Here is a 13,944-nt window from a genome sequence, read left to right on the forward strand (position 1 = left end):
GAAAATATGGAAGACACTTAATAATTTATTCCAATAGATGGCGCTGTTGTATTATAACGTAAAAAAAACTCTGATGTAAGATATTAAGAGAATGTCATAATATGTTAATTCGTAATACTTACATTTTAGCTTAGCTATAGGAATATATAACAAATGGTTAAATCAATTTTATTTTTAATATTCCATATTGGAGTTAGCAAAAGATTCATCTCATAACTATATTAATTTGGGATGGGATGAATCATGCATCTTTCCTGAAATCGTAGCGTTAAATCGTATGTTATCATACTAATCCGTATATCGATACATTTTAATATCAACCAGGTCTAAATAAAATATTGAATGAAGATGCGAGGCAAAATGTCTAAAATGGTTGCTTGGTTACAAAATGATTGAAGGACTATAAATTTAGTTATGTTTTAGTATTAACTAGATATATTTGATATTATTTGGAATCTCTTAAATTTAATAATAATTTATGTAAATTAAACAATGGCAAGGAAAGAAGAACCTAAAAGTACTTAAGTCTTGCTTTTATTTACCATTATTATATTTTTTTTTAATATAGTTTTTGTACATATATTTGTAATTAACTTTACAGTTCAACCTAATAACGACTTGGAGAAAAAAATTATAGAGGCATTTGAAGTATTTGATCATTCTGGGAAACAAGTCGTTGATGTGCGAGAAATTGGGACAATTTTACGTTCCCTTGGTAGGTACTTAGATACACAGGTACAAATGAAGTAAACACTATCGTCATTGTGTAAGCGGTTCGGTAGTACCGCTTATATATATCCCTATACTTGTAATATTTCTATCGACACTTGAGACCCTTCCCTTAGTTTACGTCTCCACTAACATAAATCACTACGTCCTGACTCCGCGTCGACTGGATGGATTATTAATAAACCATGTAGCAACTACCAATAAACGTAATATTGTCTAATAAATAGTGCAATCATTTTCACGTTAAATTCTGGTTAATTTGTAACGATGGTCTCACTGACCTGACGTGTTGAGCGTGAGGCTCTTATCATTAATAACTGGTGGAGCTGAACTCAACTTTTTCTTTCATTTCTCATGAGTACGCTTATTATATATCGGCTGGATCATCCTGCGTGTTGTATTGCAGGATGTTGTCCCACGGAAGCGGAAATACAAGAGGTGATTCTGGCGACTGAAAACAAGGAGGCTACTGGAAATGTGCCACTCGTCAACTTTCTCCCATACATGTGTAAAGTTATGATAGAACACAGGCAAGTACCTATACTTGAGTACTGAAATGAAAATATCAGTCTTCCTGGTATCTTTATTTGGAATAGATCCAAATAAAGATATCAGTCTTTATCATACAATCTTTAGAGTCAAAAGAAGGTTCAAACTAGATGGTGCTTTGTGAATTGTCCCGGGTTATTATTGTAATATTCTACGTTAATAACAAATTCAGTCTCATATTTATGTATTTATTACATTATTTTATTATCGTTTAGGTTCTACCCCGCGAGTGCAGATATGCTGTTAGCTGCGTTCCGATATTTTGATACTGAGGCACGTGGATATCTTACCAAAGAGAGATTCACGCAGCTAATGATGGAGGAAGGAGAACCTTTTACCCAGGTTTTACATTATTCCATTAACTGCTAGTCTGCCATCTAATATATTTATCTAATTATTAGGTAACAATATGAAAAAATATATTAAACACAAAAGTTTAAAACGAACTATATGTAGTTAAACGGGGTTCAACACGAGTAATTATAGGCAAATAAAGGTATTCACCTGTCTTGATTTTCGACGAGATTGCACTATCCATGGTCACGAGTTGACTGTCGTGTAAATGTCAATAGGTGCCGGCAGTTTGTTCAACTACCTTCATCAGATTGTCCTACGACAATTCTCGACACACAATACTTACGGTAGCTACCCGTACACTAATTGAACGAAGCTACGAACGACCTTAGAACTTAATTATAATAATCATTTAGTTTAAAAATTAATAACCAGTGTTTTCGTGGGGATTTACGTGGTATTCAATGATGTTGATGATTGTTTTTGCATTTCGAATATTAGATATATTCAAAATTATATTTACCCTTACGATGGCCAGTTGTCATCAATCAGTTCACAAAGTTAGAAGCAATAACAATTTTAGCGGTTAGTTGTACCACAGATAACATAATACTACAGGGAGGAAGGGGATTGTTAGTAATGTGGACTCAACCCATTACTAGCAATGTACCATGTCAGGTTGGCCTCCACGTGGTTACCCCTGGAAACCATCGTGATACATTTCTAATGAATTTGTCACGATGGGCTAACTGACCTGACCTCATGCTCATCTTATCATCCTCCACTGGTACCCCGCCAGCGTAAACCGTTAGCGCAGGCGGATGCATAATTTCATTATAATCCCAAAAAAAAAACATAATATTACATAGTTGTACTATAGGAAAAGTATTCATCATAATACTTTTTCTACAGTTATAAAATTCCACCAGAATATTTATTCACAGGAGGAGTTTGAGGAAATGATGCAGACGGCTTTAGATCCTGTCACCGACACCATCACGTATGAGTATTATATCAATCAACTCATGGTATGTTGCACTGCTATGATTTATTACACTATTTATAATTTTACTTATATGTGTGTTGTGTGGTCATGCTCACTAAAAAGTACAGACATTTGGACTCCGTAAAATATGGTCAAGCACAGATATTGCTAGGCTAATCATTACTACTGATTTATTTAGTTACTCAACCAATTGTATATTTAAGTATTTGACTGATAAATTCGTGCTATTTGGTAGACTGTATTCATACCTATTTTGAGTTGAAAATGTAATTGTTGCAAAGAGCGGCACGCAGGTTTCTTGATGGCTTTTTTTTCCTGTTGATTCAAGTTTTGCGGATCTACCACTAATCCACAACGATTACTCAACAGTGACTCAAAAGTGGATAAAATTAAGTTTCTTTGAATAATTTTTCTATTCTATTAATTCGTTGATAACCGGCTAATTGCAAGATTAGCTGGCTTACAATTGCACAGACAAAAGTTTTTAATATCAGTTTTGGGTTATATTATGTAGCGGCAAACCTACATATATCTATTTTAAGCTGCAAGGTAAGTAGCAGATAAGGAACAGGTCAAAGTGACCAATATCCTCCCGTACAAAACTTGTAAGCCTAATAAGAACTGCAGCTGGCTTTCACAAATTTTCGACCGGGACGAATGACGAAATTCGGACCTGGTTTGGGGTCTAATTTAAATAATAAAATCAATTAAAATAATACGTGAACCGCCTTTATTATATAGCGGCATCGCAGAACCAAGATGTAGACTTCAAGGAGTTCACCCGTTATTCTTCACCACATGTGTGTGTGAAATACATCGTGTGTTTTTTTATTGATTTAATATATTTTTTATGCATAATTTAAAATAAAAATATTAGCATTCTTCATTCCTTCTCTATATGTGTGCGAAGTTTCATACTCCCCCGTCCACCTAATTTTCGTAAAAAGGGGTAGATTGCTTCACGTAATAATATGTATGTTAACTAGATGAATGAAAAGTTTGTTTCGTTACTTTAAACACGCTAATCTTTAAAACCAGTCGAATTTTCACAACTAATTTGATAACCTAATAATGGATTGCTTTTTTAGTATTTGTAAATGGAATTGTGCATACACCTGCGCCAATGGTATGCGCTGGCAGACCACCAGAGGAAGATAATAGGATCATGGAAAAATATTATAATAATGGCCTGAAAAGTGCATTGTTATAATATTTTGAAATAAAATTAGCAAATTTGGGTGGTCGGTTTAAAGATGGTATAAACAAAGCTAACGCGTAAAAATGTTTTATCTGTGGAATCCATACTAATTTCATGAATCCGTAAGTTACACTGTCTGTTGGTTTGATGTTTTCAGATAGTCCGTAAGCTTGTTTACCACCTTGGTGTTAAAAAAATAAATGGCTAAACGGATTAGTCTATCTTTTATCTGAAAAGAAACTTACAAAGTCACACTAATTGCTAATACATTTACCTAATGTATGATTAAAATAGAAAAATTACATTCTTTCTATTTGAATTTATCTTTATTAGACAAATATAATGAATGAATATAACACTACAATTAAATACTAATTTAAGTGTCTAGTATGTTTATAAATGTAAAGAAAAGAGAAAGAAATATTTAGTATATTAAAACGAAAACAACCTGACAAGAATAATGGTAATGGTTTTATAACTTACCATTAGTTGTTAAATAAAAATTATAAGTAATAAAATATGTCAATAACATAAGTTTTAAACTGCATTACACCACTCTATATAGCTATAATGTGTAAAATGTTAATGACTATTCTCATTTAAAATGAAGCCATGTGCAAATTTGTGCACCTAACCTATATTCTATTCGGAGCGGATTTTTTTTATATTAGATTTAGATTCCATTTTCATTCTTTATATTGAATCCATGTCGCTGGCATTTAAACCATTACTATACAAACTAACCAAAACAATAATTTATTGTAACCTGTTTTGGGAGCTCCCTATCAAGTTATATTAGTTTAATATTATGCATGTATCCATATGTCTAGTTATCGTGTACAAGTCGACTGGCCCGTCTGGTCCTTATACTAGACGGCGTCACGTTGGCTAAACGAGATGAGCTTCTCGTTGGTGTAGCGCGTCCGGCCTCCTTCAATTCTGTTTTTAAAGGAGTTATTTTATCTTTATGTTCAGCTTCGATTTTTAATTCAACTTCAACATCAGCGTTTGTACCTTGGGTTACATCGTCTACATCTATAGTATCACTTTCAATTTCATTTTTAACTGCTACGTCGTTTTCTTCTGTTGCATTACATTGTTCCACTGCATAATTATCTTCTGTTGCATTATATTGTTCCACTGCGTCATTTTCTTCTACGACGTCATTTTCCTGCACACTATTGTCGCCTTCAACAATACAGTCATCGTCTACTTTAGTGTCATCTGTTGCTTCATATTCCTCTACAATATTTTCTTCTTGGACAATATTTTCATCTACCTCTTCACTTCCACTATTCAATTGAATTTCATCCCCTTCATCACATTTCTCAGTTTCAATATGGTGTATCTCCTCCTCATTAGGGTTGTGACTTTGGCTATCTTGTGACGCCTCTTTTTCTTCAGTTAATACTGCTTCATTAATTCCACTCATCATATCATTTTCAATCTGCTCGGAATTGGTCACAACTCTTTCTTCTAATACATCAACAGGCTTTTCCGTATCTTGTGTTGTTTTCGAAGAGTCTTCCTCTTGTCTGATTTCGGTAAGTAAACTTTCTATTTGATCATCTATAGACTGTAAAGACGTATCACCGATACATTCATTTCCAGTGGTTTGCGGATTGTTTACATCATTTGGTGCATCCAAAGCATCTTTTGTAACCCAATTACTGATTTTTATAATAAGTTTATTGTTACCTATAACAATAATTTATTTGTTACGACAACATTAATTTTATTACACAAATCATTATTCAGTAAATTTTACAAATAAAAATAATATTTTAAAAACATAGGATTTACATAGAGCTTACCAATAAGTGTGTTGTTGGCTTCGACAATACCGTCAAAGTTGTCCTTGCTATCGAACCCGACAAACAGTAAATTCCGCATATGCTTGACCTTTTTGATAGACTTGGGGTCATACTGGTCCAGGAATTTTTGCATTATGGCCCGTTTAGGCAATGAAGGGCGACCCACGATCTGAAATAACCATTTTGTGTTAACACAGGACTTTTAGTTTAAACGATATACCCATCACGACCCACTAACGCCTAAGTATGCGAGTGTGTGTAAAAACAATTTAAAAAATAATATTAACATGCAACAACTTAGAAACAGGTATTATTAGTAATTAATGTCAATTTATGTGTGTTTGTAGACTATTTAGAAATATTGTGTACTATCTCTACCCGCGGTTTCATCCGCGTGAAATTTTATAGCCTATATATTATTCTGATGTACAAGCTACATTACTGTAAAGTTTCATCAAAATCCGTTCAGTAGTTTTTGCGTGAAAGAGTAACAAATAATATGGATGGATGCATATTAAAAAACTTTCGCGTTTATAAATTCGTAAGTTTTTGTTTTTCTTGTAATTTGTTAATTGTTAAAATTGCGAATGCTATTAGTTTTAGGTACCGTGTAAGGAAATGTTACTTACCTTAACATAATAAGGTAGACGTGGTCGTTGTGTGATTGGTGCAGGCGGTTCTGAATCATTTTCTTTGACAATATCTTTATTTTCCTCTGTTGTTTTTGTAATGTTATCATCATCATCATCGATTTGAATCCACGCCTGCTTTTTCAGTAGCGTGGCAGTTTTGTTTAATATTTCATCCTTTTTGTCTACGTAAAATTTGTCTAAATTCAACAATTTTATAATGTTCTGGAAAAAATATCAGACCATAATTCCATAACTATATATACAACTCAAGAATTATAGAATTTTTTAGATATAGATTTGAATATATGTAGTTTTAAACTCATGCTATTTGGGTTCCATTCTTTCAAATATAACTTGGCACATTTTTCCATTGAATTGGAATTTTTTCAATTGGAAAAATCAGTTCAATAGTGGGTTAAAATATACTGTGTAGTTATATTTGGAAAATAATTTAGGGCATGATAGGGTTGATATACTAAAATTAAACATGGTAGTTATATACGAAGAGTAGGAAAGAGTACCAAAGGATAGAAGAGCAACATTTTCGTAACATGTAAGCATATTATATATGTAGAAGCTGAGGTGATCTTGATTCTAATATATAGTATCATAGTATTTATGTTTTGTTATTAACCAGCTTGCCAAAACGAATTTGGAAGTTATTGTCATAATAAATGTTCAACAACGTAGCAATATCGTATGAAAGCATAAAATAATCCACGACTCTACACTCTGAAAAATGAATTATAATTATATAAAATGTCTTACTTTTCTAAAGTTGAACAACACCTGTGGAAGTTTTCGATCCAGCAAAACCTTCATAAGTTTCTCATAATGATATGATTTAGTATAACGATTAGGTGTATTAGGAACAATAGTATCATAGCTATTATCCTTATCGACGGCATCGGAATCATTCAGTTCTGTATCATTTTTTGCAGACTTGACACTTTCCTTATACATTTTCTCAGCTGTCAGGATATTGTCAACTAGAGGTTGTATATCTGTTTCCCTCTCTTCGGCATATATATCTCTTAGCTGTAACAAAAGTAACACAAGTTTTAAGTTAAAAATATGCTACTTATACATGCTACAACGCACATGGCGTTGTAGCATGATGCGGGTGACAGTTTCATTTTGTTTCACTTTTAAAAGTTGCCGTGATTTACAAGTTGTGACTTATTGTTAGTATTTCAGCTGTATCACATTTGTAATATATTAAATAGCTGTCCCGGCAAACGTTGTTTTGCCATATAAATTAATAACGCTATAAAAAAATAGGGGTTGATGATAGAAGGGTGAAAATTTAGGATTTTATGTATTTTTGTATGTTGTATCATAAAAAAAGAGAAACTAAAAATTTTGTCTAAAAAATAAAAATTTAGGGGGATGAAAAATAGATGTTGGCCGATTCTCAGACCTACTCAATACGCTCACAAAATTTCATGAAAATTGGTCAAACCGTTTCGGAGGAGTATGGGAACGAAAACTGTGACACGAGAATTTTATATATAAGATTAATAACTGTATTTTGTTAAATGTAAAATTAGTAACTGTCACCCGCACAGCTACAGTGTACACAGTATAGGAATTTTCATAAATACTAAAAATACTATTGTAAATAGTAAAACGAGCACCCATCTCAAAGATAGTATCTCAATTTTGACAATATAAATATGTATATATATTTAGTCGCCTACATGAGTATCACAGGCTCTCAGAGTTTTAGCCGCGAAGTAGCTTGCATTGTAACCTGTTATAGCTGTAGAGTGAGAAAACACAGTGCAAACATCTTGGTCCCCGAGAATGAAAACGTAGTGCTATTCATGTATATAAGCGACGGTTACCATTTACCATCAAGTCGGACGTCAGCGTGTTTGCCATTCCACTTATATTCATCTTGGGGTAATTAATACATGTAAACTAGCTGATCCCGCAAACGTTCCCGAAAACGCAAATTTTCACCGTTCTATCACCAATCCCACAGCACATAAACACACAGCCACATAAATTAAAATCGCTATTAAAAAATAGGGATTGGTGATAGAAGGGTGAAAATTTAAAGCTGTATGTATTTTTTAATACCATATAATAAAAATAATTGTCGAAAAATTTTTTTTGTTTTTGGGGTAAGCACTTAGGGGTAAAAAAATTGTTAGAAACCTATTCTAGTTATAGACCTACTGAATATGCATATATAAAATTCATCAATCGGCCGAGCTGTTTCGGAGGAGAATAAACACGAAACCTGTGACACGAGAATTTTATATATTAGATTGGTTTGCTATATGAAATTACCTTTCCAAACATTTCAGTCAACTTAATATCCAGAAGCTTAGTCAGATGCCGCTTGAAATACCTTTCAGGGCTCATTTTATCTGAAAACAAAATAGAGTGTGAATACTTTCAATGAGTAATGAAAAAAAGTCCATACATCTACAGTATTAAAAAGAGTATAAGATTTTTTGTTTATAATGTCTGAATTCAAATTGATTTTAAAATCCTTTCACCTGTAGATAATGGCATTATAGGCATCAAACGTAGACCCACATAACATTTTATATTATAAAATTATGACTGTTAGAATTGTGTCCGTATATCGTTAGTCTGTGCGTAATCTTGGAAATGAACCAATTTGGATGTGGTTTTTACTAATGTATTGTGGTTGGCTCACATAAAATTTAGTGTTTGTTTTATTCTGCTTATAAACAAAAAAACTTATACAGGTATGATATATGAATAAAAATATTTTTTATTAAAGCTTTGGAGTTATAATAAATACGTAGCCTCGAGAATTCATTTTTATTACTTCTATTCATCTATAATGCAACTGAATAATATCCCAATTCAGTACAAATCACCAATCGAAGGTAATCATAAACCATATAAACATATGTCAACATATGTATATATGAAACAACAATTGTGTATAATGTGTACAAAAGTATATTATGACACAAAACACACCAGCAAATACATACACCACAAATGGACATCGTAAATCTGACAATTTAAATTGTTGCTAGTTTCTACTATCACAATTTATCATGTCAGATTTTTATTATTATGCTCTACGGTCGAAACGACCAATGCCACAAAGTCCCACATTTCGTTCCTGCGTACAAAATGTTTCATCTACGAACGAGAAGGAACTATTGTTGCGATGCCTTATAATGTGCCATGTATGTGAGCACATAATACTTTTGGTACACAATTATCACCTCCAATTATAAATCTTGGTGAAGAAATATATGAAATTAGCTTATAATTATAAGCTATTTCAACACCAAAATTTTTATTTTCATATTACTAGTATTGTGATATTAGAACCTCTTTCAAAAGTATTTGAAGGAGATTGGAAATATAAGTATGCATTAGTATCACTACCTTCACTATAAGTTTTACTCTTTACTACTTTATGTTTATCCTTTTCTTCTGTTGTAGCAAATTCATTAGCTTCGGCCACGACTTCTATATCAGTTTCTTCAGGATATAATTCTCGGTAACGGGCAATAATTGATAACGCGCTACCGACAGGTTTACCCATCATAGCATTCCGAATACGTTGACGAATTATGTTTTTAATACAACGCGTCTTGTCTATAGTGAGAAGATTGTCATTTTCGAATTTATGTCTGATGGTTTTCACAATATTTCCGAGCGCATACTCCAAGCGTCCCGCCACTTGCTGTGTGGGTACTTCGTCAGGTTTTAAAATTGGATATCTCTTGTCAGCTACATAATGTTCTGCTTCAACTTTGGCACCATATTTAAAGCCAGGCGTAATTTTCTTTGCATCGCCAGGTTTATATTTGGTGACTTTAGTTGGCTGAAAGTTTTTTTGTTTGTTTTGGATCAGTTTGCTCTGCATGATTCTCTGGGCTACAAAAGGTTTCACATCCGTGAATCGTGCAGGCCTGTCTCTGAATGACTGATTAGAAGTCGAAGCTTTCCCACTGTAGCCTTGATCGTGTCTCCTAAAAGAGTTTTGAGTTGCAGGTATGAAGGTGAATTTTTCTGATGTATTATAATCATTATTAAACTGCCTCGCGTTGTCTTTGCGAGGTACACGTTTGTATGGCGGCGTGGACCAAACATCGTCCGGCGTGGGTCGCTTCTTGGCAGATTGTTTGCCGTAATTAGACCGAGAGCTGTCGGAATCTTGGTACAAATGAGAGTAGTTATGATTGCTGGACTGAAATATAACATACATATTTATTATTCAACATTTCTATAACCTGTTCATTTTACAGAAACATATTTCTTGTAAAGGATATAAGGTTACCCTATCAATAAATATGATAATCAAACATTTTGTTTTTTTTACTAGTAATAAATATCTGCACAACTACCAATTTACTGCTATCAGCAAAGCATTTGTTTTTAGCTATTCATGTGTGACAATCCAGCTCTTCCTCTCAGCTGCTAAATGGTCATTGTGGCATATGGAATACTGGCAATGAGGCATAATTGCTAACTTTAGTTACAGTACCTACTAATTTAGCAAGTAGCTACAAAGCCACATGATCCACTCTAATATATTCCCTGTCCCATTAAAACGGTGATGGAAATCACGACCCTTAGACCCTTAGCACCTTCAATCTAAATTTGTGTCGTATAGGTCAGGCTGATGTTGGCCTTCAGCTGCTTCATAAGTACTTTGGTCTGCCTTGAATACTCATCCCCAGATGTAAAGGCAAACTTTAGAGAAGTCTGTTTCTTCTACATTGCAATTTTAAGTGAATGTATATCAGGTCAGAACTGAATGTTTTTACCCATATTTATATTACATATATTGAGTTTGTTAAATTCAATTTGATTTGGTCAAATTATAATTTTGTATAATTTATAGACTTACATATGTTATAAATCATGTAAGACTTACCTGACTGTGGTATTCATGTTGAACTTTCTGCTCCAACAACTCTCTTTTACGACGGAGTAATTTCAGCTCCATATCCAAAACCTATACAAAATTGTCTTATTAGAAAATGCTACTAGAAACAATACTAGGAATAGGATTGTAGATATGACCCCATTGCTAGCAATATAGTATGTCAGGTTGACCTCCATGCTGTTCCCTCTGAAAATCATCATGTATATAAACTCTTAGTGAATTTATCATGACGGACTAACTGACCTGATATCATGCCTATATCCTATCATCCTGCACTGATGCCCTGCCAGCATAAACCGTCAGCACAGGCGGGAACACTATTCCATTATACAAAAAAATAATAAGGATAAACCATGAACCAAAATAATTCTTATTACAAAACAAAGTTTATCATTAAACAGTGTTTACAGTTTAGACTATAAGCAAATCACAGTTTTAATAGTAATAATGCCCATTATTTGTAGTTTAATATTCACAAGTACAATTTCAATCAAATATAATACAAAAATGGGCTCTTTTTCTCTGACCATTTATTTTTACTAATAATTAAGTATAAATGTACTAAATTATGTCATATGAATATTTTTTTTAGCTTTATGTGTAGACTAATTTGTGTATTCTCTTGGATAATGCCACTAAATTTGTGTTATATTTTTTATATAACTACCAACCTTAATAGATAGTAACTACACATTGGGAGTAAGGGGATTGTTAATAATGTGTACTAATAACTCTATTGCTAGCCATTGCTTTGAACCCCATGGACATTTTACATTTACCATGTCCATGGGGTTCCCACTGAAAACCATCATGATAAATTCCACAAATTTGCCATGATGGGCTAAATGACCAGACCTCATGATCATATTATCATCCTACACTGGTGCCCCGCCAGCATAAACCGTTTGCGCAGGCGGGTTTCCTAGTGAATAAGCTATGCCGGGCCAACTAAGCTAACTTACCATCCTCTTTAATCCAGCCATAGAATACCGTTAGTTCAAGCAGGTGAATCATACCATGTTCATCCATTAACGAGAAAATAAATGGCAAAACATAATGCTTACTTGTAGCTGCGATTCTTCTGCATTATTGGATCGATCGGAGCCGTCATTCCGGTAGCCCCTTGACGAGTTACGTCGCATTTTCTTTATCAATTTACTAAATAACAAAGTATCTATACACAATTCGTTATGATTGTACACAATGAAAACCCTTGATGACCTATCCTATTACTGCCAATAATATAAAATAAGTTTATATATTATATAATAAAATACCGCGAAAGACAATTAGAAATTATAAATAATTTTACTCAGATATTAGGGGAATAGTTAAAATAAAAATTATCAGCAAAATGCAATATGTCATTAAACTATGGAACTAGGGATGTGAAAAAAATGAAGTTGCCATATCATACCGCAAACGAACTAGATCTGAAGAGCGCCCCCGAAAATGAGTTACACGATCTAGTTCCAAGATGTTAGCTTTTTAAACTGATAAAATAGAAATCTTGCTAAAATATAAAACCTACATTTATATTGTAAAAGAAATAAAAACGCTTATAGGGCTAGAAGTCGTGTCACGGTCTATTATGCACAAGAGTATGTACATCAATAATAAAAGAAGTTAATGTGATAGAATTGATTTTAATTTTTGATAAAATCATCGATTATAAGCTCACCTCACTGGCCAGTGCGATTCTCTGCTATCCACGTTGACAAGTCTGTATGTGTATGAGCGATGGCCCCTTTTCATTGGATTTTAATATCCATAGTTACTAATTCTAGGTGGCAACAGTCCGGCCGGTCAGAGTTTGCGTTTCTGACAGGTCGGGAATTAATGGTCGATGAAACTTTGAACTGATGCATGACATACAATTTACGGCACAATTTAAAATTTTTATTTGCCTTATTAACGAGTGATAACATTAAAAATTTAATTATTATTCCAACTTATAATAAACTTATTAATTTTGGGCTACAATTATTAACCATTAACTACTTAACAAATATAAAACCAATATTTTTTTAAAAGTCAAACCACACAAACTGCGCATTTACAACGTTATGTCAACTGTTTGTTTTAGAAATGATGTGACCAAAAAGTATCACCATTCCAGACTTATCAGAATTCCTAAGTCCCGTCCTTTTATCCTAAACCAGGTGGCTCCTAAAGAAGTCTACAACATTGCGGATGCTATGGAAGAAGAACGAAGAAAGATCGAAGCTTCTGCTCCAAAGAAACGACGTGCCTCCTCATTGCTAAGAGCTGCTCAGCATTGATATAATTCTCATTAGTTAGCTCCTTATTATGCATTATATTACGATAATGAAGGAATTTCTTTAACGTCCTTAAATTTTTATAGGACTTAAATATTCTGCAAATATTGCGTTTTATATAAAAAAGTGTTTAAAATGGGTGTTCTGACATAAGTCGCAGTATACTTCTTGGCCTGTTAATAGTGGATAAATTTTAGTATAAAATTATTTTTTATTTCAAATAAATGAAATTCCTTTTCTTATCGTTAAATAGTATTCTCTAGCAGGGAATGTAGATAATCTGATAGTTACTTATATATAAGATTGATAAGATCCTTATTTCCTCAAGAGGAGTTGATACCCAAATAAAATCAACTCGCCTTGAGGAAATAAGGGTTATGACAAATAATTACATCTAATTTTTTTTTTCAGGTTGAGGAAGAAATATCGAACACTATTGAGCCACCAAAATAGTTAAATTACAAATGAAAATATTCAACATAATACTCGACCTCATTTGGTGGGAGCCATTCAAATTAAAAGAACATAATACTCACTGATTAAAAT

General features: G+C 33.1%; 1 protein-coding gene across 1 annotated transcript; it reads left to right on the forward strand.

Annotated features, from left to right (window-relative positions):
* Positions 1–403: 403 nt before the first annotated feature.
* On the forward strand, positions 404–13,401 carry LOC131841433 (dynein regulatory complex protein 8). The gene is made up of 6 exons (XM_059189750.1): positions 404–517; positions 602–715; positions 1,136–1,259; positions 1,494–1,620; positions 2,517–2,600; positions 13,282–13,401. The coding sequence occupies exons 1-6, from the start codon at positions 493–495 to the stop codon at positions 13,399–13,401; spliced, it is 594 nt and encodes a 197-aa protein (XP_059045733.1). The 5' UTR covers positions 404–492.
* Positions 13,402–13,944: the final 543 nt, after the last annotated feature.

This window comes from Achroia grisella, unplaced genomic scaffold, assembly GCF_030625045.1.
Source record: "Achroia grisella isolate CSIRO2021 unplaced genomic scaffold, CSIRO_AGI_Agris_v1 utg170, whole genome shotgun sequence".
Classification (NCBI taxonomy): Eukaryota; Metazoa; Arthropoda; class Insecta; order Lepidoptera; family Pyralidae; genus Achroia; species Achroia grisella.

Bases quoted from the DNA above. Each gene is read 5' to 3' on its own strand.
- LOC131841433 (XM_059189750.1), top strand. From the start codon at position 493: ATGGCAAGGAAAGAAGAACCTAAAA. The intron at 518-601 runs GTACTTAAGTCT...TTAACTTTACAG, and splicing joins AAGGAAAGAAGAACCTAAAA to TTCAACCTAATAACGACTTG. The intron at 1,260-1,493 runs GCAAGTACCTAT...ATTATCGTTTAG, and splicing joins AAAGTTATGATAGAACACAG to GTTCTACCCCGCGAGTGCAG.